This window comes from Oscarella lobularis, chromosome 19 (genome assembly GCF_947507565.1).
Source record: "Oscarella lobularis chromosome 19, ooOscLobu1.1, whole genome shotgun sequence".
Lineage (NCBI taxonomy): Eukaryota > Metazoa > Porifera > Homoscleromorpha > Homosclerophorida > Oscarellidae > Oscarella > Oscarella lobularis.
The window spans coordinates 1,399,284-1,424,547 of NC_089193.1; the positions used below are offsets into that span (position 1 = coordinate 1,399,284).

At 48.3% G+C, this 25,264-nt stretch overlaps 7 protein-coding genes and 1 long non-coding RNA gene across 9 annotated transcripts; 3 read left to right on the top strand and 5 right to left on the bottom strand.

The window, feature by feature from the left end:
* Positions 1–134: 134 nt before the first annotated feature.
* Positions 135–1,949, bottom strand: LOC136198545 (uncharacterized). Its single transcript, XM_065988525.1, has 10 exons — positions 1,707–1,949; positions 1,608–1,657; positions 1,484–1,551; positions 1,366–1,425; positions 1,232–1,315; positions 1,086–1,179; positions 930–1,034; positions 788–865; positions 670–734; positions 135–616 (listed from the first exon to the last, which is right to left on the bottom strand). The coding sequence occupies exons 1-10, from the start codon at positions 1,765–1,767 to the stop codon at positions 232–234; spliced, it is 1,050 nt and encodes a 349-aa protein (XP_065844597.1). The 5' UTR covers positions 1,768–1,949; the 3' UTR covers positions 135–231.
* Positions 1,610–2,895, top strand: LOC136198553 (uncharacterized). The gene is made up of 3 exons (XR_010672823.1): positions 1,610–1,789; positions 1,850–2,116; positions 2,569–2,895. It is a non-coding gene; the product is annotated as an uncharacterized lncRNA (long non-coding RNA).
* A 2,087-nt stretch (positions 2,896–4,982) lies between these two features.
* Positions 4,983–6,873, bottom strand: LOC136198543 (NSFL1 cofactor p47-like). Its single transcript, XM_065988523.1, has 11 exons — positions 6,719–6,873; positions 6,605–6,661; positions 6,398–6,549; positions 6,193–6,273; positions 6,055–6,143; positions 5,917–5,996; positions 5,749–5,858; positions 5,557–5,694; positions 5,372–5,503; positions 5,263–5,322; positions 4,983–5,207 (listed from the first exon to the last, which is right to left on the bottom strand). Exons 1-11 carry the CDS (start codon positions 6,821–6,823, stop codon positions 5,081–5,083), a joined length of 1,131 nt encoding a protein of 376 aa, XP_065844595.1. The 5' UTR covers positions 6,824–6,873; the 3' UTR covers positions 4,983–5,080.
* Positions 6,873–10,785, bottom strand: LOC136198529 (uncharacterized). The gene is made up of 7 exons (XM_065988504.1): positions 8,141–10,785; positions 8,020–8,088; positions 7,698–7,963; positions 7,536–7,645; positions 7,323–7,485; positions 7,129–7,265; positions 6,873–7,084 (listed from the first exon to the last, which is right to left on the bottom strand). Exons 1-7 carry the CDS (start codon positions 10,752–10,754, stop codon positions 6,901–6,903), a joined length of 3,543 nt encoding a protein of 1,180 aa, XP_065844576.1. The 5' UTR covers positions 10,755–10,785; the 3' UTR covers positions 6,873–6,900.
* Positions 10,786–10,923: 138 nt separating this feature from the next.
* On the bottom strand, positions 10,924–15,231 carry LOC136198537 (MBT domain-containing protein 1-like). 2 transcript variants are annotated; one of them, XM_065988516.1, is made up of 11 exons: positions 14,558–15,231; positions 13,529–14,166; positions 13,096–13,362; positions 12,812–13,045; positions 12,678–12,757; positions 12,343–12,616; positions 11,965–12,047; positions 11,644–11,914; positions 11,508–11,584; positions 11,208–11,458; positions 10,924–11,097 (listed from the first exon to the last, which is right to left on the bottom strand). In XM_065988516.1, exons 2-11 carry the CDS (start codon positions 13,953–13,955, stop codon positions 11,037–11,039), a joined length of 2,025 nt encoding a protein of 674 aa, XP_065844588.1. In that variant the 5' UTR covers positions 13,956–14,166; positions 14,558–15,231; the 3' UTR covers positions 10,924–11,036. The 2 variants fall into 2 exon arrangements, with proteins under 2 accessions (XP_065844588.1, XP_065844587.1); XM_065988515.1 differs by having other exon boundaries at positions 11,218–11,458; positions 14,558–15,229.
* LOC136198542 (rab11 family-interacting protein 2-like) lies at positions 14,000–15,848 on the top strand. The gene is made up of 7 exons (XM_065988522.1): positions 14,000–14,150; positions 14,217–14,255; positions 14,370–14,472; positions 14,584–15,061; positions 15,121–15,295; positions 15,351–15,460; positions 15,511–15,848. The coding sequence occupies exons 1-7, from the start codon at positions 14,114–14,116 to the stop codon at positions 15,733–15,735; spliced, it is 1,167 nt and encodes a 388-aa protein (XP_065844594.1). The 5' UTR covers positions 14,000–14,113; the 3' UTR covers positions 15,736–15,848.
* On the top strand, positions 15,834–17,385 carry LOC136198547 (17-beta-hydroxysteroid dehydrogenase 14-like). The gene is made up of 9 exons (XM_065988527.1): positions 15,834–15,957; positions 16,012–16,141; positions 16,198–16,236; positions 16,293–16,390; positions 16,440–16,506; positions 16,562–16,653; positions 16,718–16,890; positions 16,942–17,038; positions 17,091–17,385. The coding sequence occupies exons 1-9, from the start codon at positions 15,868–15,870 to the stop codon at positions 17,232–17,234; spliced, it is 930 nt and encodes a 309-aa protein (XP_065844599.1). The 5' UTR covers positions 15,834–15,867; the 3' UTR covers positions 17,235–17,385.
* A 28-nt stretch (positions 17,386–17,413) lies between these two features.
* LOC136198528 (nuclear pore membrane glycoprotein 210-like) lies at positions 17,414–25,264 on the bottom strand. Its single transcript, XM_065988503.1, has 35 exons — positions 25,074–25,264; positions 24,974–25,020; positions 24,800–24,922; positions 24,607–24,738; positions 24,465–24,552; positions 24,354–24,417; positions 24,213–24,299; positions 24,024–24,156; positions 23,799–23,927; positions 23,675–23,743; positions 23,518–23,621; positions 23,325–23,459; positions 23,119–23,262; positions 22,850–23,002; positions 22,693–22,798; positions 22,528–22,635; positions 22,329–22,468; positions 22,072–22,278; positions 21,944–22,017; positions 21,639–21,886; positions 21,493–21,587; positions 21,323–21,430; positions 21,160–21,270; positions 20,969–21,100; positions 20,786–20,913; positions 20,519–20,720; positions 20,293–20,463; positions 20,162–20,242; positions 19,978–20,106; positions 19,780–19,929; positions 19,450–19,725; positions 19,140–19,397; positions 18,954–19,086; positions 18,756–18,883; positions 17,414–18,702 (listed from the first exon to the last, which is right to left on the bottom strand). The coding sequence occupies exons 1-35, from the start codon at positions 25,262–25,264 to the stop codon at positions 17,575–17,577; spliced, it is 5,712 nt and encodes a 1,903-aa protein (XP_065844575.1). The 3' UTR covers positions 17,414–17,574.

A 25,264-nucleotide genomic window follows, 5' to 3' on the forward strand; every position in this document is an offset into this window, starting at 1 on the left:
GTACTTCTACACATAGTGATGAATACAACAACTTCAAGAAATGTTCCTGTTATTATAAGGTAAGTTGAGATAGTAGAGACGCGGCCCTTAACTGAGTAAACAACCCTGTATAGAATATCACATCTGTTACGTTTAAGTGTAGAAGGTATATTTAGTAATGCAGCAGTGACTATAAGAGCTTTTTTCATATATTAAACTCTTGCTGGCATCAATCTAAAAAAAGGCAGTAGCTCAACTGCTAGGTTCATTCAATAGCGGTTCGCTGTCTGCTGTCTCGTCAAGAGAACTTTCCGCCATTCGGCGGAGTTGTCGACTTTCTAAATAGTTAGCAATACAAAACGTAATAAAACCAGTCACGATGAATGCAACTCCTATAAAGGCTTGCCACGGCAGCGTGTAGCCATCGTGAATAAGATAGTCTGCCGGCACGGAGGCGGGCAGAAGGAGGAGGACTCCCACTGACGCGAATAGGGGAGAGGATAGTGTGATGCAGATTAGTAGGAGGGCGTTGTAGACGAGATCCAGTGCGGCATTCAGAGCGATCTGTTTCAACGCGTATCCGTCGGGCCATTCGAATTCTTCGAAATTGGTCCCATCTAGAATGAGTATTATTGGCCTAAAGAAAGATTAAATAGAACGAGAAGGTCCCCGCGTATTTGGTATACGTACCAGTAACATAGTACGGTGACAACGCCGACGAGCCCTATAAAGCGTACGGCGTTCGCTATAGGAACCTAGAAATTGACAAATTAACGCCGTCTCATTATAAATATTATTTTGTAAATACCGCGTCCTTTTGATGGACTGCGAGTTTTCTGTAGACAACCTGGTCCGCAGCATAAAAAACTGTACTAATGACAACTAGCTGAAAGCGTAAAAACGATAGATTATAGGCCCCAATGCATCATATGCATATATATGTTGCTTACCACGTAGCCTTCTACTGACGGGTTTATATTGTCGCCTTCTTTCTTATTTCCTGGAAAGAAGGCTACAAGACATACGCCCGTGATGCAAATCGCAACGGCAAGGACCTTTAGAATAATGAGAGCACCCACAATCAATTAATCAACGATGAGCATTACCTTAGGAATGGTGACTTTTTCTTTTAGTAGTGGCACAGACATTATAAATACCACAGCTGATGACGATTGATATATAGCTGTGTTACCAGAAACGCTAGAGAAAGAGAATGACGACGCGCAATTCCAGATATCTCAATGAGGATTGCCTCGTTCTTGTCAAGGACAGATACCAAGTGTACGCCGACACATTGATGATGAAAGCAAGGTATATGGCTTTCGTTACAAATGCACTTCGTCAAGCGAAATTAATTAATTAATTAATTAATTAATCGCCTCTTACTGCCATCCGAAATGACCCGTGTGTTCCATAGAAGTTTTCTGTTTCTTCCACGGATAAAACCTAAGCGTGAATGTCGTCTTGACAACAATGAGAAGCAATGCTCTATGTAGACGCTCACCTCCACACCATCCAGAAGAGAAGAGCGAACGAGTAGGAACTTCGCACGCAGTAGTTGACGAAGTACGGCTTCGTGGAAAGTAAGGCCCTATACGAAGCATGCATGTGCATGTACGCGTGTTTACCTTCTTATAGGTTCCCTGCAAGTCCTGCAGAAGCTCTGCCATTGCTAGCCCTAAACAAGAGGCTCGTCGGCTCGGCTAGCAGCTTCTCTCCTCGCTCACATGTCGCAATGAGACCGACGATGCACAAAAGCGCTCCTACGGTACGCCAGGACACTTTCATTCTCAGCGGTCATGTGATTTAGGTATGGAGCGTTGACGTCCTTTGCAATTAGTCAGTAAAATATGTACATTAATTTTTTTAGAACACTAGTTGAATTGGACGGATTGCATGTGAACGGAAAAAGAGGTGCATAAGGTAGCCTCTTACACTGCCTCTTACCCAGACCTTTCTTTCTCGGTCCCGGATGCTCCGCAAGCATATATCTGTGGATGTATGGGTGGAGTCGGCCGGTGGAGTCTACGGAATAATCGGCCACGGCGCATGCGTCAGATCAAATTTCATCATCAGCGGCGTCCACCTCGAAGCGGAAGAATTACACGTCGTCGAGACTGCTCTCTTGGCTAAATAGGTAAGACGGAGCTGATTTTTTGGCAAGGCAACGTTCCTAGGGCGCTCGCGACGCTAAAAACGCTCAAAGAGGGCCCCCAATGTCCCCTGGCTAAGCGTTTGGTCTCGCGTGCTATCTTCCTATTTGGACGTTAAAAGCGAATGCATGGGAGCCGCAAAGAACGCTCGGAAAAAATCTTTCGCGAAGAGGGGCCCCTTTTCTGGCCACGTGGCGAGCGCCAGTCTCGCTTCGCTCTCCCTTCGTGCGTCACGCACGATCGAAACCCCTAGAGCATCCCTCGTCTCCAAATTCTCACGTGGCGCGTGTGCGTTGCACACGAACCGCTAAGCGTACGTCGAAGCAAGCGGATTACAGCGCAGATCGAATATCCGCGCTTTAGCTAATCTTTCGTACACTCCCAGTTTTAACGACTATGTATCAACTACTGTACAGTTCTCTCTCTTTCTCTTTAGTTTTCTCGACGCTGCTAACTGGCTCGTTTTGCAGCGGAGGATCTCATTCATATTGGGTTCTCTCGCAAATGCCTACGAGCCAACTTCCTGCAAACCGAAATGGGAAAAAACGTCTGCGCGCGCGTTTTTTTAATTTTTTGCATGGAAATAGTTGTGGATGCATTTAGCTTTTGATCTCCAGGGTATGGAGACAAAAGCAACGCGCATTAGCTTAGGGACGCTTAGGGACTTGCGTGCGCGTGCACCGCAGTCCCTGAGCTAACGCGCGTAGATTACATTGCATGACGCGCGCGCGCTTATTTTTTGCAATAAAAGTAGGAGAAACTATGTTCAAAATTTTATTCAAAATATCCCGGATGCAACAATTAAAATATAAAAGTCCTCCTTCCTTTTCCTCTTCCTTCCTCCTCCTCCTCCTTTCTTGGTTGTCCCTGGGCCGTCGCTCCTGCGCTGCCACTTGACCCCCATAGGAGGCCAAGCGGTGAGACTGAGACTGCAGTCCCCACAGTGAACTTTAACCCAAGTCCACAGGGGGTAGGCACATTAACCTCCAGCCACCAAGGAGGGAGACCTTAACCCAAGTCCCCAGGGGAGAGCGCATTAACCTCCAGCCCACAAGGAGGGAGACTTTGCCCAAGTCCCCAGGGTGAACTTTAACCCAAGTCCACAGGGGGACAGCTGATTAACCTCCGGCTGCCAGGGAGGGAGACTTTAACCCAAGTCCCCAGGGTGATGGCTTCGTCTACATCTTCTTCTTTCTGCATCTAATATCGTCGGATTGGTTGATCCATTGAGGAGAGGAGAGAACTAAAATTCAAATTGAAACCAGTGCACTCAAATCTACTGTATTATTTACCTTGAATGACTTGAAAAACGCTGTGGAGGAGGAGGGAATTGATCCATGTATTGATATATAGGCATCTACAAAAAATTTCGATTTCAGCCAAAATTTGAGGTGTGAGGTCCTTTTGGTATCGCGAGGTCAAACAGGCAACCCATCCCCATTGTTCTATAAAGAAATCTTAGGAATCGGAGAGGTCACCAAAATGACCAAAAACCATGAACTATAGTTCACGGTTGCTTAAAAATCTCAACTCACGGATTTCTAAATAAACGCGCTAAATCTACTCTAATTTATCAGTAGAACAACCCTACGAGGTCAAACGGTTCGTACGAATCGAATTTCACACGAAAAACGACCCCTTTCCGGTATGCATTAATATCAGACACGCCCCTCGAAAAGCAACATATTTGGCGCTGTCGACAAATTTGAGACCGTGGAATTAACTAGGTACTTCAGCTCTATCGTTTGACATAGAAAATTCGGAGTTCTGAGAGATACGGTTTTTGACCAAAAACCATGGACTATAGCTCACGGTTGCTTAAAAATCTCAACTCACGGATTTTCAAATAAACGCGCTAGATCTACTCTATTTTATCAGTAGAACAACCCTACGAGGTCAAACAGTTCGTAAGGATCGAATTTCACACGAAAAAAAGACCCGCTTCCGGTCACACTAGTATATCAGCCACGCCTCTCAAAAAAGCAACATATTTGTCGCGGTAGACAAATTTGGGACCGTGGAACTAACTAGGTACTTTAGCTCTATCGTTTGACATAGAAAATTCGGAGTTCTGAGAGATAGGGTTTTGATCTAAAACCATGAACTATAGTTCACGGTTGCCTAAAAACCTGACCTCGCCGATTTCCGAATAAACGCCCTAGATCTACTCTACTTTATCAGTAGATCAATCCTATGAGGTCAAACAGTTCGTACGAGTCAAATTTCACACTGAAAAAGACTCACTTCCTGTACGCATTAATATTAGCCACGCCTCTCAAAAAAGCCAAAAATGATAGGCCAATTTGAGACCGTGAAGTTATCAAGATACTTATAGTTCACGGTCTTTTCGACGTTCTAAAAGAGACCATCGTTCTCATTAACTTATAAAAGCCATTGTTGCTCTTATCAACTTTTGAAATTGTCTATAAATCTCATTGTCTATATCAGGGTCGATTTTTCAATAAACGTGCTAGATCTACTCATTCGCCTTGCTATGCGTGTCGGGCACAGATTTCAAGGGTACAGGGCGAACGGGCAAAAAAGGACAAGGAGGGGTCCCCTTCGTTTTTTGGAAACGAAATCGTCTGTTTTTACCTGTCTTTTCACGCAACAAAGTGCTCTTTACATGAAAAACTTCCTTGCGCGTCTTGGCGAGGAGCGAGAACGACGATCGAAAGCGCGCACGGCATTCGCGAGTCCTAAAGAGGTCCCCAATAGTCTTTCCACCGCCGAAGTAATTATATGTTACCTTTAAATTCGTTCCGGCGCTTTTTCGTTGCTTTTTCGACGCTTTTTCGCCGGCGAAACGCAAATTCGAAAATACGAATGACGGGCATGCGCAGAGCGCTCTCACGTGACACGCTACATATTTTAATCTGTCGAACATATATTCGTTGACACAAAAGAGTTCAAAGGTATAAGTAGTACAGTGTACAATGTACACTGCACTACTTATACCTTTGAACTACAACTGCATTCAAAAGTTTTGCCTCGGCCAATGTCTGCTGCTCATCCGTGAGCTCTTTGTTCGGAAACGTCGTCATAAGCACGTAATTCGACCCCGCGGGAGAAGAACTAAAGCAAGAACGATTTTTTCTGTATAAAAAATTACCATATCTATGCAGCTTACCTGTCCACAACCGCCCTTATGTCTCGTATACAATGACTGTGATTGAATTTCTGCACCAGTCTAGAAGAAGGAATACTATTTGAGAGATACGTGGGCCCTATAAAGGAACCTGGATCCGTTTCCCAGTCGAATCTGTATTGTAGTGATAGGCTGGGACTCGTCCACGTGCACAGAAGAAAGCGGATTGACAGGAGCCTCAGCTTGAGGCGTCGGCACCGAAGACACAACATCAGGAACTGGACTAGAGAAAAATAATAATAAAAAACATGACTATAATATAATCATTACTATTACCTTCCAAGTTTGTGGCCTTCTCCTCCGAATGCCTTCAGCGTCTTCTTCGGCGGCGCGTAGTTCTCCTGCCTTCGATCTTCCACGTTGAGATCGACTTCGTCTCCCTGGGCGGCGGCTATCAATTCCTGAGGAATCATCCTGGAGAAGTGTGAACGATATCTTCAACGGTTTTATTTTATATCTGCTTATTACCCTCTGGCTACGTTGTGAAGGAACAATCGATCCGCGTCCGTGCTTCCGTCTCTCAGTGGACCGTCGTCAACGGTGAACCCGTTTTGCCAAAATCTCAACGTTTGTCTGATCTAATAGGGAGAAAAAAATTCACCTAATAGAGTCCCGCTTCTACAAGTCCCAACTTACCTGTCCCTGCTTGGAAGCGGACGCCAACGGTTCGCCCACGATTTTCACGGTATCTCCTTCTGTCTCGCCAAGGCGATACCCTAGGAGACGACGATAAGACAAATATATGAGCTAATAGATTCTTCTTCTTCTTGTTACCAGCTCCTCTGAATGCATTCGATTTTGCCGCCGCTTGTTGACGCATTTCTTCCTCTCGCTCTTCGTCCTCTAGCGTCTTCGCACCCTGCCTATAGTCGACCGTATTGAGACAAAGACACTGAGACGAGATCCTTTTACTTTTTTCCAGCGTCGAAAACCGCTTGAGCCATGCTCTTCGGATCGGCCTTCTTCCGCGGTGGACCCGATATCATCTGCCCACTAGAACACCCATAGATAAATCAGGATGCCTAACTCTGTACGTACACGTACTATACATTGTATAATAAGATATCTCTAATACCTATTTTCACTATACAGTCTCTTTAGGGACTGCGTTTTTTACCTTCTTTCCGATCCGCCTGCGAAGAATTCTTGTCCGCGTCGATCATCGTCCGAGTCGGAATCGTCCTTCTGAGCGAGTATGTCTCGCATCGAGCGAAATCCGCTTCGTTTCGGCTCGTCTCGAGACGGCTTCGATTTCGACGGTAGATCGGGCTGAAGCGACTCGAAATCGAAGGCCGTTCTATTGGAATTTGTACGATCGACTCACTTGAGGTTCTTCGGTCGGCTCGGGATGATCGCCGGCGTAGAAGGTGTCCAACGATCGCTAGGCGTTGTCCGTTTAGCTATTTTTCGCGATTTGGACGCGATTTCTGACGCCTACCTGCATTTCCCAGTTCGAGGACTCGAGATAGAACTTGGCACGAGCCTCGTCGACGCCCGTTATCGACTGGAAGTGCGATATTAGATCGGTTTTTTCGTCCGACATCTTTTCCGCCCGTCAGCCGTCGCGCGCGTGCGCCTGTGACGTCAAGAGGCACGTGGAGCACACATTTATTTTTCGGTTCATATTTCCGTAACAGTACTGCAGTCTGGCTTCTCCATTTCCTCTTCTATGTTGAACTGCTTCTTCTTCAAGTCAAAATAATTCCTTATTTCTGTCAGGGCATCTTCCAGGCGAACGACAATATCCCCAAAGCCCGGCCTATCATCTGGCTCCATCATCCAACAGTTGAGCATCAGATCAAATCTAAAACACATTATAAAATCCGTCTGCAAAATTCCCAAGCTTACATTTCTATAGGGCATGTATCCGGTTTCCGCAGTCGACAACCCGACTGCAAAAATGAAATGATGTCTTGATTGCACTGGCCAGGATAAGGAACCATGGCCAAAGTCATCACCTCCCACATCGTAATACCGTAGGACCACTAGACAAAAAAGTCTGAAAATTAACATCGCACCACATACATAATTCACGCGTATACCACGTCTGACTTGAAGGTGAAAACGAAATCAATAAGGCTCTCTAATGCCATCCAGCGAATGGGAAGACTGAGCACCTGATTCATACGATAGTAGTCCTTGCCCTCCTTCATCGCACGAGCCAAACCGAAATCGGCGACTTTCACTTCCAAATTCCAGTTAATCCTACGTGAAAAAAATCAATGACTACGCATTCGACGCAAGAACCCACGCACATGCAATTCCTAGCGGCCAAGTCTCGATGAACGATTCCGTTGCCGGCAATGTATTCCATTCCTTTAGCAATCTGATGGCAAAATTTGACCCGGTCTACAACCGAAACCTCCTAAGGAAAAAAAATCAGTGTAAGAGTAAACGTCGCAGAGAATTTCCCCTACCGCTTGTAATAGATCTATTTTCCGCTGCTGATCGGGCAGGTGAAAATGAACGCTTGCTCGTCGTCCGAGACGACATCGACGAAGATAATTCTTCAGGTCGCCCAATTCCATGTAGGGAAGTATAACGAGCGGCGACGTGTGCCGAACGTTGGCCGGATCGTCGGACCAGCACAGGCCGTAGAGTTCCATGACGTTGGGATGGCGAAAGGCTCGCATTTGCAAGCCCTCGCGAACTAAATCATTTACGTCCTTCTGATCCATAGCATCTAAAAACAAAAAACCTTTAATAAGACGCGCAAAATATATTGATTGATTTATCTACCGTGGACAGATTTCATTGCCACGTTCTTGACCGCGTCCATAATCCCTTTGAAAACTTCACCGAAATTTCCTACGAAAAAAGCGAATCTAGCTCTAAGCCGATTTCTCTCAAAGGCACGTACCTTGTCCTATTCTTTCTTCGATTTTGATTCGTTCTGGTTCAATGAGTACGGAGTTGATTTCTCTCACGATATCACTGTCCCAGTAGGTGAAGACGGTGCCGCGAGCGTCTGATTCAATCGGCTGTTGCAGCTGTTCGACGTAGCGATGAGACGGACCGCGATAGAGTTCCGTCTGATCTGGAGGATTCGATGACGAAGCCGGCCTTCTCGACTGATACTCGACGACTGCTATTAGAACGAAGAGCGTGACGATGTTCGGAAACGTAGAAAGAGCGATGAGAAAGACGCTTCTGTTCGACGAAGACCAGAGTGCAAGTCCAACGCATGACGCGTGCGAAACGGCGAGGAGACCGGCTAGCGTTGCTATCGCTTTGGGATGACGAAAGGCGTTGATTTTTTTGGGCATCCAGAGGAGAATAGCCGAGCCCGTTGTCATAATGACGTTGATGAAGTAGGACGCTACGATTAGCGCTTCATCTCGGTAGAAGCAGACGAAGACGAGTAGGATTGTCTCCGCGAGAACGATAGCGAAATACGAGGCAACCTTGTAAGAAAATCGGTCAAAACAGCCGCCGATTTGATGCAGAAGAAGTTGAACGAAAATCGCCGCAAAGACGCCGATCGACGCGAGATTGATGGCGAAGTGAAACCACGATTCGTCGACGGAGCGACACGTAAAAACCGACGTGCAAAGGAGAACGGAAACGGAAAACGAAACGACGGTGACGAGAACGAGAAGAAGACCGCCGACGGAAAAGACGACTTTGTTAACGAACGACGACCAGCCCAACTTGTGAACGCTGTAGAGAGCGACGAAAAGATGAAGCAGAGCGATGAGACCGGGTAAAGTGAGAAAAACAAGACGTTCTTCGGAGCAGCGTGACGCAGACGTCGGCGGCGATTCTGTTTGATGATGATGATCATCACCATCAGGAATCCAACTGGATGTCGCCGCCACTGTGGGAGTCGCCACCGTGGAACAGACCTTTGACCAGGTATAGTTTCCCAGTCTACTCAATGAACCGTTTCCCGCATTGAAGTCCCATCGTCCGACGAGTACGCTCGACGTTCCGTTGAGCAAGAGCGCGTCGTACGTCCAATCGACTCGCTGCGTCCACGCCGCCGCTGCCGCCGCCGCCACCGCGGGCGCGCGAACGATACCGACTCGCACGCGCTCGCCCGTCCAACTCGTCACGTTCGTCGTCGTCGTCGTCTGCAAATTCGTTTTCGGATCGAGAAAGAACTTCTCGCGCGTCGAGAAATAGATGCGACTATTCGGCGGATTGGCGCGACGAAATTCTTTTGCGTACGACGACAGAAGAAAGACGGCGTCGATAATCGACGCCGCTTGATAATTCCGCAATATCGGCCTCTCGACGAGCGACAGCGCCGACGAATTATCGCACGTACCCGCCGCAATATCGCAGTCAAAATAGTCCTCCCAAAACGCCTTTAGAAAAGGATTTCGTCTCATCGTCTCCGTCGAATTGGCTCGAATCGAATTGAAGTGCCGCTCGAAAGCGTCGATTCCTTCGTTCGCCGTTCGCAGCGCGACGAACGAGCGAGCGAGCGACGACGCGTTGACGACGATTTCGTACAGGTCGTCCGCTTCGGACGGTTCGCCCCAGAAGTCGCCGACGAGAAATCGAAACGCGTCGCGATTCGCTCCGAGCGCCGTCGTCGGCGACGCGTAGGCGGCGAAAAATCGTCGAGCGTACGAAACGGAACCGAGAAAAACGACGGGACGCTCGGGCGTCAAACCGATGTCGTACTCCCATAATTGACGAACGCTCGGCCAAATTTTCACGTCGTCGTCGTCGTTTCGTCGTCGTCGTCGTCGCCCTAGCAACCGTGCCGTTTCGCGTTCTCGATAGAACTTCGCGTCGATTTCGCATCCGCGTTCTCTCGTCGCACGACGAAACTCGGCGACGCTCTCTCGTCCGCAATTGTCGTCGCTCGTCACCACGGCAACGGCTCGCCAACCGGCCGCCGTCGCAAAATCGACGACGGCGCGACTTTGAAGTAGACACGATTGCTGAACGTAGACGAGCGTTTCGCCCAATTTCGTCGCGTAATCGTCGAGAAACGGTTCGTCGAGAAAGGGAAGGACGCCGCGCCGTCGCGTCGTTTCCGCACCGTCGGCGATCTCGCGATAGAGCCGTTCAATATTGAACTTATCGATTCGATTTGATCCGACGCTGTAGTAGGGTCCAATGAGGGTTGCGATTACTCCGTTATCAGCGTTTAGAGATTTCGCTTGTTCGACTGGACAGGCGGTGTGCAGTTGGCCGCACGTGTCCCATATGGCGTAGCCCATCTCAGTCTTCGTTGCGGCGAAAACGAGCGCTTCGACCTGTTCGACGGCGTAGCGATGAAACGCCGGTTTCGTCGACGGATCGTTCGTCGTGCACTGCGTTTGACCGTTGATCGCGTTCACGCGCTGTCGATGAACGGAAAAGAGACCGCCGACGCGTATGGGACTTTGATCGGGCGAGACGAAGCGTTCGTGGTGTCGACACGAATTGTCGAGTCCGGAAACGACGACGAAAACGACCGAAATTGCGAGCAGACGAAATCGCAATTGCATACATTGACCTTGAAGATATTTCCCCATTGGACGGCTCGGACGTCGAATTTTTTCAAGTGCGAGTGAGAGACGCTCCGCACAGCTCTCAAACTGGATTCGAGTGGATTGTTCGTGACGCGCAGACACGCAGCAAAGTTTGTACACGCATTGAAAGGGCGTGGGGCGGCGCGAGATCAAGACGACGCTCAGCCGCAGGTTAGTCAACACGGCTCTATGATAAAAATACGCCTAGCCACTAAAGAGCTCACCACTAAAAAAACTAAGAAAACACCGAGAAATGTTCATAATTGAGTCTCGTTAAAAAGATACCTAGGAGCGGCGACGACGCCCGGCATTTTCAAGTAGTCGTTCCAACTGAAGCCGCTGCTTCCTGCAAAAAAGAAAAGGCTCACAGGTAATTTAGTTATAAGCCCCCATATGGACGTATTTATCTTTGGGGGCCCTTGGCGCTACAAAGGGGATCGATTTCTATACGTGTACGTCTCATTGCCTCTGGGTGCTTGCAGCTTTCTTCCGCGCTCGTCGCACCAGCCGACGGGATGAAGGGACGCGCTCGTCGACTCGCACCAATAGTCGTACTTCTCGCTCCACCCGTCGAAGTGTACCCTCACGCGCGATCCGTCGATCGTCGCGATCGTCGCGACGCACACGAGACCGGGATTCCGTTCGTCTCTCGCCTCCAACTTCATTCCCTCCCGAAAGACCCCGCCTTGAGGCTGGACGCACTGACTCTAAGGAGAAACTCCTATATAATCGCCTTCTAAAAAGTGGCAGTGCTACCGGATGAAAGAGACTCTCGGGAGCAGCTACGAGATTCTTTGACTTCAAATAGTCTTGCCAGTTGGTAAACGAACCGTCTATAATTTAAAATAAAATTTTCTCATCGTAAGCGTGAATGATTCTATTCCATTGTTACCGGGAGGTCTACGAAGAGTGACGTTTGATTTCTTGCACCAGCCTATGGGATGAATGTCGAGCGACGTCTGATCGCACCAGTAGTCGTAGTCGTTCGACCAGCCGTCGAAGTGAATGCGCAGACGATGGGCGTCGACTTCGGCTACCGTGGCAACGCAGACGAGCGTCGGATGCTTGCGATCGAGCGCCTCGAGACGCATGCCGGGACGAAAGGAGCTGTAGAACGGATGCGACGACTTGGCCGGCGAAGCGCCGAGAAAACTTCGCTGTTTCTACAATAATTGAGTTTTTAATTTGTCCTGCCAATCTAGAGCTCTCTCGCCTTTGAGAAAAGCCGTTTTGGCGCTGCAACGGCTTGCTGGGATTTAAGGTACTGTCCCCAATCAAACGCTTCCAATGATATGCCTAATAGAAGGGCAACTAGTGGCCAAGGACTTCCGACTCTAATTTCTCCTCTTATAGGAACTATTTTCACTGGATCTCTTTATGTAATTACTAGTTAAGCTCCTTGTCTGTGCACAACTATTCGCTCTTTAGAGAATGCTAACAAACCGTTGATGAAAAGGACAGCGATACTTAAGCTAATGATCTGTTCGCTCTGGAGACGTTTCAACTGCGCTATTATAGCCTATTTCTACTGTGTCCCTAGGGGTCTTTACTGATTACACCTATTCTTCTCTGCTCGCGTTGTTGTTCTTACTTGGCGGAGGTTGTAGCTTGTGCTTGTGCTTCTTGCACCAACCCACCGGATGAATGTCGAGGCTCGTTGACTCGCACCAATAATCGAACTTGTCTGACCAGCCGTCGAAATGAATTCTCAGGCGATTGTCGCGAATTTCTGTTATCGTGGCAGCGCAGACGAGCGTCGGATGTTGACGATCTTTCGCCTCCAATCGCATGCCCGGCTCGAAGCAACGACTAGAAAAATGCGACGAGGAACGAACGGGACAAGGAGGACCAATCGATCGTTGTTCCTAACGAAAAAACAGCACTCTCAGTATTTAATTAAAGTATACGCGTTTTGTGAATTTTTACCAAAGTGAAAAGGTTTTCTGGCGCAGCACTACCGCCAATTTTTCTAAGATAGTCCCCCCAAGAGAACTCTCCTACCCAATCTGTACGCAATTCATCGTCATTTAGTTTTAATTTAAAAAGATTCGCTCACTCACTCTTCGGAGACTCTAATTTGTAGCCGTATTTCTCGCACCATCCGACCGGATGAATGTCCTGACTCGACGGTTCGCACCAGTAGTCGTATTTTTCCGTCCATCCATCGAAGTGAATCAATAGGTGACCGTCTTGGATTCGGCTGATTGCTGCCACGCACACCATCGACGGATGCTTGCGATCTCTCGCCTCCAAATGCACGCCAATTTCGAACGACGATAAGGATAACTTTGAAACTAGGTAGCGAATTATTAATTGATTAATAAAAAGATGAATATTTAGGTACATTTTTCTGTTGATCCACTGCTGTCGGACTCCTCCGTGTCACTGAAGTCGCTACTGCAGCTGCTGCTTGTACCGACACTACTAGTAGTTGACATCATTTCTTTATCCATGGGTGGAGCACTAGGAACGGAAGCTTGATGTTCAGTAGTGTCCCTGCTCCACTGCTTCTCATTCTCCTCAACTGGATAGAGAGATGAGTACGGCGGAGGAGTCTGCTCTTTGGTGTCTGGTGCTGCTACAGCACTATCCGAACTATCACCGGCTAACCCTGAGAGAAACGTAACCCCAGTAAAGAACCAGTACTTCTCATAGTGACTCTAAGCTCTGGAAAATGACTAGGTATATAGATCTCTCTCTATATATATATACATATACCAACTACGAAATCGTCAACTAGTATACATTTTACTGACCATGCTTCACTACTGTCCTACCTTGCGCTTTCAATCCTTCGATCAGTTTCTGCAGACTTTGATTGTACTCGTCGACGTGCGGTCGAAACATGGTCCAATTGATGCCCGAAACGACGTACTTGACGCCGCGCGCGCGTTCGCTCGTCGACAAGTCGATGTCCTCGTAGAAAACGGGAAAAATCGCTTTTCCGTCCGCATCCGCCGTGTACAGTTCGCTCTTGCAGAAGCGCGATTCGACGTACTTTCGCGTGATTACGGCGATCAGAGCGAGGCAATTGTGCAGGCCGTTGCCGATTGCCTCGTGCCAATCCGATCCGGCGGCTATGTTCTTCTGATCGAGCCACACGTCGATGTCGTGTCGTTCTAGGTCGGCGGTGAGTCGACACACGAAGTCGGTCACCTCCTTTTCGCGCCCGTAACTGAGAAAGACGAAATTTCGCTGAGACATATCCGGGACGGACGGCTCGAGGGAGCACCACGTGGTTCAAATCCCCGCAACAATGCCTAAGGCGGGGTTGCGCGCGTGATCCGATAGTCAACGAGACGCCGCGTCGTCGCCTTCGTCTTGGCGTTGATCCAGCGGATTCCAGCCGCTCGTCGCAGAGCATGTCTACGTGGGTGCCGACGCATTTTCAAGTCACCGGTATGATCCCGTGTACCTACAAACCGCAAAAACGAATACAATTCGCGTCCTCTTCTAACCTCCCAGTTCATCGCGCTCGAAATCTCATCGGAAAAGGAAAAGGAGGTGAGAAAAACGCAGTGCCATGCGTCCTTCCCGACCGCGACGCGAAAAGAATTTTAAATATCCTAAACATACGAAGCCCTCTACGCGTTTTTTACGACCGCGCTTTCCCCGCAGGCACGAATAATGCATTCGTTACAATGCAACTCGGAAAGGAACGCTTCCAAACGTCGGTAGCGAAGGAGCGAAAGTATCCAGAATGGAGCGAAGAATGTGAATTGTATGAGTAGCAAGGGTGTGTGCGTGTACTGAATGTAACATAAGGTTTCCCTTCGCCCGCGGACTTCCCTACGTAGCGCGCTTACCTCTCTCCCTTTTTCCCGCCCTTGAGATCGATCCAAGGAATGGACGGCGTCGTCGTTTTGACCGTCTGTCATCGCAACAAGCTCATCGACGAATTTCTCGGTCGACTCGACTTGCCGCTCGTCGATTTCAATCGCTACGATCCGCCGAAGAAGCGCTGGTATCGCCTCCACCACAAACCGGGCAAAGCGGACGTGAAGGATCGCGGCGAACTCGAAGTGGAGGTGCGATTCTTGTCGATAACGAATTCGGAGGCGAAAGCGTCGACGACGAAAGGAAATCGACTCACGAGAGGCGTCTCCAGCGCCGTCGACGTCGTTCGCGGTTTGAAACGATCGCGTTCGGGCGCCGGAGCTCCGCTTTCTTCGTCGCCGCCGACCGATTTGAATCGATCGATCGAGGACGTGCTCAAGGACATGAAAGACGAGCCGGATGTGCCGACGCCGCCCGGCAGTAGTCCGGACGTAGATCGAAAGTGGGGAGAGGAGATGGACTTGTCTTTTGAAGTGGGTGACTATTGATTGATTTGCGCATGCGTGACGTCATTTGATTTTTTGGAGCGTAGGAGTCGCCGCCGTTGAAGGAGAGTTTCGAGGGATCGCCGTCGGTGCTGAGGAAGACGGGGGCCGGGCAGAACGGTCACGCGAGGAGCGATTCCGATGAATTTGTTGTTCCTCTGAGGGAGAAGAAGGTCGTTCCTATAGGAGAACATAAGAAGAGACGACACTCTTTTCATGCAGGTCGACCAGTAGCAATAGATTAAAATACCTTGTCCTTGATATCTTTGCTGCGTAGTGGCTGGCTCGATTCTAGCTTTTGCATCGGCAAAGATTCGTGGCAATCAAAGCGAATCTTCTAAAATCAGCGAGGAGCCAAGTGACGAATATGAAGCATTGTCTCACTCAGTAAGAGAGATATCTTGGGAGAACCCCTCTGACTTTTTCTCTAATCTTAGGAACTTCTCAAAGTTGCTATACAGCACAGAGAGGAGCTCGAGAGAAAGGACTCTGAAATGAAAGAGCTGAAAGCCTATGTAGACAAGGTATTGATTACTATCATGGAGAGAGCGCCACACTTGCTTGAAGTTGGGAGTTCCGGTGAAGAAGGACTGCCACGGCCTAGCGATTTTGCTCTGAAGGCAAAATCTGCACGAAAGCGAACCAGTGCCTGGAGAAAGTAGAACAGACGATGTACAGTACATATATATACAGTATATACATAATGCTTTTGTTATACCGTTATTTTATTTGTGTTGTTATGGTAATTTTTGGATCACGAGATATTCTCACTTGAGTAGAGCAGAGTAGAGCTCATGGCTTCGTTTCTTCGCTCCTCAGCGGCGTGGCTGTCTTCCTTCTCTCGAATGAGTAGATGGAGTTCATCGATTACTTCTCAGTCTAAGGTCAGAGGTGGCAAGTGACACCTCGTACGTACGCAGACGGAAAAATCTTACTAGCATCTTTACAACTTTGCCCAACCAGCTCGGGCAGCTTCGTCGAGTGTCCCTGGCCATCGTTACGGCGGAAAAGTGACGATAGTCACTGGCGGTTCTAAAGGAATCGGAGAAGGAATCGTCAGAGTATTTGGTAAGCAACGTGCCTTACTCTCATGTAAAACAGTCGTGGAATGATCTACCTTTTAGCTGAGGAAGGCTCCAACGTCGTCTTCTGCGCTCGAGGAGGCGAGTCTCGACATCCGTTCCTATGTATCTCCCCTTACATCAATTGCACTGACTAGTTGATGTTGGGAAAAAGCTAGAGACAGAGCTGAATGACAAATGGCCAGGAAGAACGATGTTCGTGACCTGCGACATGACGAAGGAAAGCGATATTGAGGTGATAACAGCAGCTCTTTCATCCCGTGCAGAGAAAAACGATGTCCTAGAGTATGGTCCAAACTACGGTCAATAAATTTGGTCGCTTGGATTGCTTGGTGAACAATGCAGGCTGGCGTGAGTAGAGAGATGTAAAGAAGGCCGGTCTTCTGTACTGGAATTCGTTTCGCAGATCCACCCGCCACCGCTGTTGATGACATGTCTGTGGACGACTTCAGATACCTGCTCAACTTCAACCTCGTCAGTTATTTCATAGCAAGCAAGGCACGACATGTGAATTCGTCGCAGACGAGCATCTATTTTCCTTTCCTTTTTCCCCCGACTCCAGGCCGCTTTGCCTCATCTGAGAAAAACCCAAGGCAATATCATCAATCTTTCCAGCTTGGTGGGTATCATAGGGCAAGAAGGATCAGCTTCTTACGTAGCGACCAAAGGCGGAATAACGTCCATGTCAAAAGGAATGGCCATCGACGAAGCAAAGCACAACGTTCGAGTCAACGTGTATGCCATTCACTATACATATAAAACTCTATTGATTAACTAATTAAATAGCATTTCACCTGGAAACGTGTGGACACCGCTTTGGAACGAATTCGCCCAAAGCGCCCCAGATCCTCAGGAGTTCATAAAAGGCGGGGAAGACGCACAGGTTAGAAAATTCGTAGCGACTACTAGAAACGGACGCAATAGACTCTATCTAGCTACTGGGTCGAATGGGAACAATTGAAGAAAGCGGCAAACTTTGTCTTTTCATTGCCGCCGACGCCACTTTTATGACGGGCATCGACTTTGTGATGTCGGGAGGAGCAGAGCTCAACTACGGGAGAAAAACGCAGATGGACTAACTAGTATAAGGGAGTGCACGTGCTCCATTCAAACAACTATTCATTCTAATTTCTGTCGAGCACAAATTGTTTCCTCTCTGACCCAAGCTACCTATGTGACTAAGACGCGGGAACTGCGGGCAGTACTGCTAACGGGGTTACGTAGCCAAACAAACCCAGAAGCCTACTGATTTAGGGGACAGGGACTAAGGAGAAACCCGTGATTAGACTGTACCTTAAGTGCATGTACTTCATCCATTCAAATGCTCATTCTACTTCCTCTTTCACATCAAAACTGTTGATTCTTAGTGTCTCCTCTCCGGACTCAAAAGCGATACTAAACTTGCCTACGTTTCCGCGACTAGGACGCGGAATATTGTTTCGGTTTTTGAGCGTACGGAACGTGCCCGCTCTGCGCTATGGGAGTGAAGGGAGTCGCGCCGCCGGCGCCGGGAATCGGAGTCGGAGTCGATCGCTTTCCGCGGTATCGACTCGAACCAAACGCCGGTTGCGGCGGCGTCCTCGGATTAACGGGCTCGAAAGTGACGGGCTGCGCGTCGACGAGCGCGCCCGTCGAACCCGAACGACCGAACAGGTAGCACAGGCTCGTCAAGAAAATCAAGACGAGAAGGACGACGACGTAGAGAATCAAATTCGACGTCGCGGAGACTTCTCGAGCGGGAATCGACTCGGGGGGTTTCTTCGAGGGTTCTTCGTCACGGACGTCTTCTTTCTGAGATTTCGTATCGGCGATGTAAGTGACGACGAGAAGTTGCCTTTGGCCGGTCAACGAGCTCGATATCGAAACGCGGAATTCCTCGTCGTTCGACGGAGCCGGCTGAGATAGAAGCGCGACGTCAATGACTCCAATACTCAGTTTCGCTCCGAGTGCCGACGACAGTGACGTCACCGTCAACGAAGCGAGAACTTTCGGGGACCCGAAAATCGTCACGGTCACGTGCGCGTCGTTGGCGCCGTTCAATCGAACGCGATTCGTTTCCAGGGAGAAGGCTCCGAAGAACGGCACGCCAACGTTCGCGCTCGCGCTCGTCGAGTCGACGACGCGTGCCGTAACGATCACGTGGCCTTCCGAACGAACGACGCTCGTCGCCGCATCTCCTTTCGCTCGCACGCGACACTCGCTCTCGCCCGTCGTCGCATCGAAGTGAGCGACGGCGTCGAAGAGATCCGCTACACTTCCGGGTTTGCCCGACACGTGGTAGAACTCCAAGTCCGATTCGATGGCGCAGGCGAAATCGATTTGACGCGAATGATTGGGAGAGTTTCGGTTTTCGTCCGCGACGACGCCGACGTCGCAATCCGGGCCGCAATCGTGAAAATCCGTGAACTTACCTCCGTTATCGTCGGAGAAGAATTCAACGGAGAAGTCCGGCTGGGCGCACCCCGCTTCAGGGAGACAGTCTGATAGCGGTCGGCTCTTGCTGTCCAGGGGTGAAATCGTTAGCGTGCGAACCGGTGAAACGGTCACCTATGAAGTGAAAATGCCGACTCGGTATCGGCGTTATATGTAGTCGTTTTTACCTCGACGTGAGTGTTAACGACGTCGTCGTCTTTGTTGGAAATCAATGCGCGGCCCGACGAGAGAGCGTGCGCTTTGCCCGACAAAGGGTCGATTCGAAGAACGCGCGGTTCAGACGAGGACCAAACGCCTTTAGAAAAAAAAGAAAGAAGTTTATTATAGGGTACTAGAGCTTTGAAGGTTTCTGGACTATACTGTACCTTTGGTAAAAGGCGTGAGGCTTAGAAAGCAAACAGTCGATCCCTCGTGAATCGTAGCCAGCTTGGGTTCCAGCGGCTGGTCGATTCGAACTCGAATGTAATCGCTGATTTGAGGCGAAGCGGAGAGTTGCATCTAAACGAGAGAAACATTGACTCCACTTACAAAGTCTCTCTTACTGTTCCTACCTTCACTATCACTTGACCGAGTTTTACGCCTTTTATGCGATACGCGCCGTCGTCGGTCTGCCGCAGAACGCGCACGACGTCGTTTCGGTTCACCTGATGACGAACAGGCATGTCCTTGTAATCGAACTCGCGACCGATCGTGTCGTGAAACGATAGAACGAAACGCGCCGAATAGCCAATAGGAAACGCGTGGAACTTATCGGAACCGCCGCGAACAGACGAAAGGGAATTGATAGTCAGAGATACGACAGGACGAACCTAGAAAAAAAATCGAGAATTTCGATCCGCGGAGGGCCCCTCCCAATTATACCTCCAAATGAATTAGCACTGTTTGATTAATTCCGTACGGTTCGACTGCCGTGACGACGACGATGACGGCACCGTCGAGACTCCTCGTCGTGATGTGACCTTCCTCGTCGATTTGAGCCGGTCCCGGATCGTCGTCGTTTCGTCCGTCGATTGTCGAGACGATGCGATAGGCGACGAGACAGTCGCCGTCGCGATTCGTGCGAACGCGAAAATCGGCTCGATGGGGCAATAGAAGACGACCCGACGCGGGGGAAAGAAGCTTAAGGGATTCTAGTATCTGGGGAGGAGAAAGAGTCCCAAGAGTCCCTTTATAAAAGCGATGCTGACTAACCTGTACTTCAGCTGAGCTCGATAGCGTCGTGCGATCCGGAGAGCAAACGTTCGGTGGACAGTTCACGTGGACGCTGATCGTTGATTGACCGACTCTGTCGGCTCTCAGTCGCACGGCAAAATCGGGATCGGAATCGAGAGAAACTCCAGCCTACAAAAAATAAGAATTAGACGAATAATAATTGATTTCGTTCTTTACCCGATGATAGACGGAGTGAAGGGAGACCAGATCCTCGTTGCTCGACTTCCAGTGGAAATAAAGCTGAGGAACGGCGCTCGCAAACGAGAACGGCGTCTCTTCGTACTGACCCATCACATAGGCAGAAACCTTGACGAAAAGCCATACACGATTTTTCTTCTAAATCGAGTCAGAGGACACCCACCTCGCTGCCAACGACAATTTGATCCGAAGGCACGCGAATTTTCAGTCCCGTCAATTTGACGACGATGACGCGCACCTCCGCCTATAAATAAAATTGATCTATTAATTAATTAATTAATCCCTCTGAGAAACCTCTGAATAAATCGTGCCGGATCCGTCGGACGCCTCACTCGCCACAGAAACAATTGTTCGGCCGGGAGCAATAGCCTCTATCAAGCCAATCGTATCCACTTTAGCTACGGACTCGTTTAGAGCCTTAAAAACGATCCGAGCGTCGTTTCTCGGGCCACCGATCACCTGGACCTATTGCAAGGCGGAGAGTCTCACATTTACGCAACTAAAAGAGCGACGTCCGTGCCTGGAATAGCGCCGTTGGAACGAGAACGATTTCGTCCGGTTTGACTTGAATTCGCGAGTAGACTTGTATCGTTTCGGGTTCGCTTGTGATTAGATGACCGCCTGGCGCTGTCGCGTTGAAAAGAATCTGCGTCGTTCCTTCGACTAGGCCTTGGATGGAAAAGAGAGCGCAGTCGCTGCGAGAATCGCGTTTCTGCGCGTTGCTAATAAAATATGAGAATTTCGTTGTCATGTTGCGTTGAGACGAGCTGCACGCGGTTTTCTGAACCTGAATTTGAGAATGGGAGCCAAGGCGTGCGCTTGAAGATTGATGAATTTGTATTGGCTGAAAGGGATGGGGGTTCCCCATAGATCGAGAACGCAAACGGTGGCCTCGATGAATTGGTCGACTTGAACCTGAACACATAAACATAAAGGAACGACTCCCCTCGATACATATAGATTTAATTACTTTTTCCGGAACTTTGACGTCAAATGAATGTATCCCCGTGACGCGAACGGTTGCCGTGGGCGACGGAATCAACGTTACAAGGCACAAGTCTTGAACGGAAAGAATCGCCTGGCCGTCAGAAATCGGCGTGATCTTTGAATTGAGAAATATTGAGAAGGGGGAAAAAAACGAATTCGGACCTCTGATCTTACGGTTATTTCATTTGAGCCAAGTTCTTGATGATATTTAATTATTTCTTTCGACTTGTCGCTATCGAGAGTCAACTCGTAGAATTGAGATCCGTTTGTGACAACTAGACTAGCCTACGACAAGGACGTTGAGTACGAATACACCTCCACGTCCACTCCTACATACCGTATTCAGTAAATGATTAAATAGAGTCACCGAGGACGGATTGACGGCGGGATTCCCTTGGAATTTCACCAGCAAATGATCCTTTAGTTCGCGACGCAAAACAGCCAGCTATTATAAACAGAAACGCATGTGCAAGATTCACCACATAAGAATCTAATGCTACGACGTACCTGTCTATCCGTCACGTATCTTCTGCTATAAGAGCTACTGACAACGTTTATGTTGACCGTCTCGGGCGTTGACCTCTCCCACAATTGAACGAAACCTTATCATGAGAGATTATTCACTATTTCGTATGTATCGTTTTCTATGTAACCCTTATTTCCGTTGGGATTTTTTAGATCGGTTTTGATGATCCTGATTCCATTGGTTTGCCATTTCCACTCCAACGACGTAAAATTGTCGAAATTTCGGCCCCCCTTCTCCTGCACCGTCAATTCCAACTGGAGAGAATAGTCAAAGGCGACGTGAATCTCCTTCGCGAGTTCGCGACTGAACAAGGGACACTTCTCCACGTTGGCCGACGGCACGAGCATAGCCGAATACGGCTCACGACATAGGATACTAAACAAAAAAAACATAGAGAGTAAAAAATCAATTAAAATCTACGTATTTAGCTACGTCGCTTTCAGAACGGAGAACACGTGAAACCAACGCTCCGAAACGTTTCGATTGCCCACCTTCAGAGTTATCGACTGGGAGTGTTAAAAATAATAAATACATAATCGTCCGTACGCGGTGGATTTTACCTCGTCTCCTAATCTACGACAACCGATTCTGTACTCGTGACGTGCGCCGCGTAATTCGGACGTGGGATCGACGGTCAATGCGTTGGAATCCGCTTCGACGTCTTGAAAGTATCTCTGCTCTTGAGGCCACGGTAGCGGACCCCCGTCGAATTGGTACACAAACGATGAGCCAATGGTAACGAGTGCAGGAGCCGGAGGAGAGAGAATCTAATATTTTAAAAAAATAATTTCTTTTCTAGTGGGTCTCGTCTCCTTACTTCTAATTCGTTATAGGCTCCAATGAGAACTGAAGCCGATAATTTCATTCGAGTGTACATTGCCGTTAGAGCCGTGTGTCCCGGGTGAAGGGCTTTGACTCTCAAAATGGCACAAGCGCCCTCCGGAAGATCGTCAAGCGCTGAAAATTAAAAAGAAATTGAACAAGCAAATGTCAGATAATTTGAAGCCATTCTATACTGTAGTTTGTATAGGAAACGGCTTCGAATATTTTCTGATCGGTGTAGTTGAGCAAGAAATTGAGATGGCGACAGTCGTTAAAAGGAATGAGATTATTGCTGTCATTGGCTAAAGTGTACCCCATTTGTAGTGATGCCTGCTTTATATCTGTATCAATCCTTTTACTGCTTATTCGCCCTTTCATTGCGAGAGGAAGATCGAGCGTCGTGTCGACGAGAGCTTCGAGTCGCAGTGGCAAGAATTCCATCTCGACGGGATCCACGATGTGTAGCTGCCCAATAAGATATTCCCAAATCTGATATAAGAGGCGTCTCGGACTTACTTCCGACGTGTCGAATATCATAGAGTTTTTATCGTCTGATGCTTTGGGATGAGACGCGCCCTTCTGTTGTACTGTTGCCACGCCGCTTTGATTGATAGGAGAAATGGCCGGAAAGTCAATTGACCAATCATAATTTCCGCTACCGCCAGACGCCTAAAAAATCAGTATTTTCTATCCGGATGGTACACTCAATAAGGTTTGGGTAAAGGACTTCTATAGTCGTCTTGAACTGTGTACGTGTATTGGTTAAATAGCGAGTCTGCACTAACTTTAAATTGATACGTTGCGTTGGTCTTGGGATGCCATGGAAGCAGAACGCGTTTCGGCGTGACAGTGACTGGACTAAGAATTTCCATGGGCTGTTCAGCCGATAGGGGATGGTCGAAATAGAACAACTCATCACTTCCAAGAATCTGAAATGAGAGAAGAGCCAAGAGTTCCACTACAATAGCCTTCACTATCCCTTTCTTCTTGCCTGGATGCACTTCAGTTTGGCAGACAACATGACGTCGCCGACCTTCGTTCCATTGACGAGATGATAGGAACCGTTTTCGGACGACGAAATAACGTTCAAATGACCAAGAGGAAAACTACTCTCAATGCGAACATTCTTCCAAATAGAAACGCCCTTAGAATCTCGTTTGCTTTTTCCCAGACAATAAACATACCTCCGTCAGCTTCAGCCGATGATTGTGACTCCCATAGACGTGTATAGTGATTTCGTATACTTTTCCCGTTTGTACGACCCAATTTCTTCCCGATATCTCGAACACTTTGAAGAGAAGGAATCAGTCTCGGCATGTCACAAGATGCTCTCGTCTTCACCTAAATACGCCGGCGGAACCACGTGGACCGTCGTCGTGGGAATCCTCGTCACAAGACTCGAATTCAATTCTTAAAATTAGAATCAAAATTTTATAATAGCACATCCTTTGGTTAGTCTTGTTACGAGTGCTTAGCAATTGAACGTCCGTTTCTCCGATGGCCAGTCCCGTCACTCGGCTCAAATTTGCATCGAGACGTCCAACACTGGAATTCGTTGACGAAAGTATGTACTGATCGGACGGCATGTCAAGAACTGAGAGAAAAACAACGCATGCTACAATGAAATCCTCGCGTGCGTGTGCATAGGAAGGATCAGTGGTACTAATAACTCTATAGAGAGGTGGCTGACCTAGTAGTCTATTCGCCTTCTGTTTCTCCACAATAAAATCCACGTACGACTGCTGGAGTATATACACGTCGGACGACGGAATTAACTGGACGTTTTCAACGACTTGGAGAACGACTTCGAATGAGTTGACGTTCTTAGAGGAAAAAGGGGGTGGGTCCCTTTGCGAAAAGTCAATTGGTGCAGAGTTACCTTCCAAATAGAATGTACTAATCTAGCAGATACTTTAACGAGACCTGTCGCTAGGCCCTCGACCAATATCGTGTCGCCTTTTAAACCCTAATATTTGTATGTGTGAAAGGAGTCTAGGTGGCCTTCTCTCTGCGCTCTTACGGTTCTCTCTAATTTCAAGTTCTCTTCTGAGGTTTCGTACAACGAATCCGAATAGGTTAAAAGTCTATAAACACTTGTAATTATTCTCTAGTATTAATTCAATATACTAACCTGACGTATATCGATGGATCGTCTTTGCCGTCGAAACTGACGAGGTTCCATACAAACGGATGATTACTCAAAGCAGTGAACATGTTCTCTAATCCAATCCAAGCATAAATAGAGAGAATTCGCCCCTTCTCCTTTGTCTTGCCTTTGGCGTCGAAAGCCTGCACGTGAAGAGCCTTTGGCGCCTCGTCTACAATTAAATCCTTGCTCGTCGTTCGTATTTCGATGCGTTTGATATCGCTAATGAACACGTCGCAGCGCAGAGACTGACCGGATACTTTGAAACGGTTTAGTCGTTAATCATTTTTTTTGTGAAATTTTGATTGTTTCCCCCTTACTGGTGTCCTTTGCGATAATTACTGCGGTTTTTGTAGTCGGATGCGGCGACGTGGCGACTACGCGCGCCGAGACCGAGCACTCCGCGCCGCTGCCGCCGCTACTTGCGCTTCCGCTGCTAATCGCTATGAAGATCTAGCTCGTTTTCTCGCTAATGTACGAAGGAAAATTCCTACTATTGTCCGTTCCTTCGATGAGAGCCACTTCGGGCTTGTTCGTGCTCCTGTAGTGATTTTAGAGTCGATAAATTCACGAGAATTATCGAAAAGAGCGAACCAGATGAAACAGCATTTAGTCGGGCAGATTCCCTTCAAAATGAAGAAGGATTTCGACGCTTCGTCGACGGCGTACGGTAGTAATAGATTCGGACGATTTAGAGAGAGTTGGGGTTTCGCGTTGGAGGCTGTCAGACACAGAAAAACGGCGATCACCGACCGGAGAGCCATTTTTCCGAAAGCCCGTAGCAT

What these genes read in the sequence shown, in the direction of transcription:
- LOC136198545 (XM_065988525.1), bottom strand. Translation starts at nt 1,767, where the DNA reads ATGAAAGTGTCCTGGCGTACCGTAGGAGCGCTTTTGTGCATCGTCGGT. An exon ending in ACGGGTCATTTCGGATGGCA is followed by an intron (nt 1,316 to 1,365) that starts GTAAGAGGCGAT and finishes CGCTTGACGAAG; the next exon opens with TGCATTTGTAACGAAAGCCA. An exon ending in GTCACCGTACTATGTTACTG is followed by an intron (nt 617 to 669) that starts GTACGTATACCA and finishes ATCTTTCTTTAG; the next exon opens with GCCAATAATACTCATTCTAG.
- LOC136198543 (XM_065988523.1), bottom strand. Translation starts at nt 6,823, where the DNA reads ATGTCGGACGAAAAAACCGATCTAATATCGCACTTCCAGTCGATAACG. An exon ending in GAATGCATTCAGAGGAGCTG is followed by an intron (nt 5,997 to 6,054) that starts GTAACAAGAAGA and finishes GTCGTCTCCTAG; the next exon opens with GGTATCGCCTTGGCGAGACA. An exon ending in CGACTGGGAAACGGATCCAG is followed by an intron (nt 5,323 to 5,371) that starts GTTCCTTTATAG and finishes TCCTTCTTCTAG; the next exon opens with ACTGGTGCAGAAATTCAATC.
- LOC136198529 (XM_065988504.1), bottom strand. Translation starts at nt 10,754, where the DNA reads ATGGGGAAATATCTTCAAGGTCAATGTATGCAATTGCGATTTCGTCTG. An exon ending in CGAAGAAAGAATAGGACAAG is followed by an intron (nt 8,089 to 8,140) that starts GTACGTGCCTTT and finishes CTTTTTTCGTAG; the next exon opens with GAAATTTCGGTGAAGTTTTC. An exon ending in AAATAGATCTATTACAAGCG is followed by an intron (nt 7,646 to 7,697) that starts GTAGGGGAAATT and finishes TTTTTTCCTTAG; the next exon opens with GAGGTTTCGGTTGTAGACCG.
- LOC136198537 (XM_065988515.1), bottom strand. Translation starts at nt 13,955, where the DNA reads ATGTCTCAGCGAAATTTCGTCTTTCTCAGTTACGGGCGCGAAAAGGAG. An exon ending in CAAAACGGCTTTTCTCAAAG is followed by an intron (nt 11,915 to 11,964) that starts GCGAGAGAGCTC and finishes CAATTATTGTAG; the next exon opens with AAACAGCGAAGTTTTCTCGG. An exon ending in CACTCTTCGTAGACCTCCCG is followed by an intron (nt 11,585 to 11,643) that starts GTAACAATGGAA and finishes TTTAAATTATAG; the next exon opens with ACGGTTCGTTTACCAACTGG.
- LOC136198542 (XM_065988522.1), top strand. Translation starts at nt 14,114, where the DNA reads ATGTCTACGTGGGTGCCGACGCATTTTCAAGTCACCG. An exon ending in TGGAGCGAAGAATGTGAATT is followed by an intron (nt 14,473 to 14,583) that starts GTATGAGTAGCA and finishes CCCGCCCTTGAG; the next exon opens with ATCGATCCAAGGAATGGACG. An exon ending in AGATGGACTTGTCTTTTGAA is followed by an intron (nt 15,062 to 15,120) that starts GTGGGTGACTAT and finishes TTTGGAGCGTAG; the next exon opens with GAGTCGCCGCCGTTGAAGGA.
- LOC136198547 (XM_065988527.1), top strand. Translation starts at nt 15,868, where the DNA reads ATGGCTTCGTTTCTTCGCTCCTCAGCGGCGTGGCTGTCTTCCTTCTCT. An exon ending in CGATTACTTCTCAGTCTAAG is followed by an intron (nt 15,958 to 16,011) that starts GTCAGAGGTGGC and finishes AAATCTTACTAG; the next exon opens with CATCTTTACAACTTTGCCCA. An exon ending in CGTCTTCTGCGCTCGAGGAG is followed by an intron (nt 16,237 to 16,292) that starts GCGAGTCTCGAC and finishes TGCACTGACTAG; the next exon opens with TTGATGTTGGGAAAAAGCTA.
- LOC136198528 (XM_065988503.1), bottom strand. Translation starts at nt 25,264, where the DNA reads ATGCTACGGGCTTTCGGAAAAATGGCTCTCCGGTCGGTGATCGCCGTT. An exon ending in TAGTACATTCTATTTGGAAG is followed by an intron (nt 24,157 to 24,212) that starts GTAACTCTGCAC and finishes TTTTCCTCTAAG; the next exon opens with AACGTCAACTCATTCGAAGT. An exon ending in CGAGCTCAGCTGAAGTACAG is followed by an intron (nt 19,726 to 19,779) that starts GTTAGTCAGCAT and finishes TCTCCTCCCCAG; the next exon opens with ATACTAGAATCCCTTAAGCT.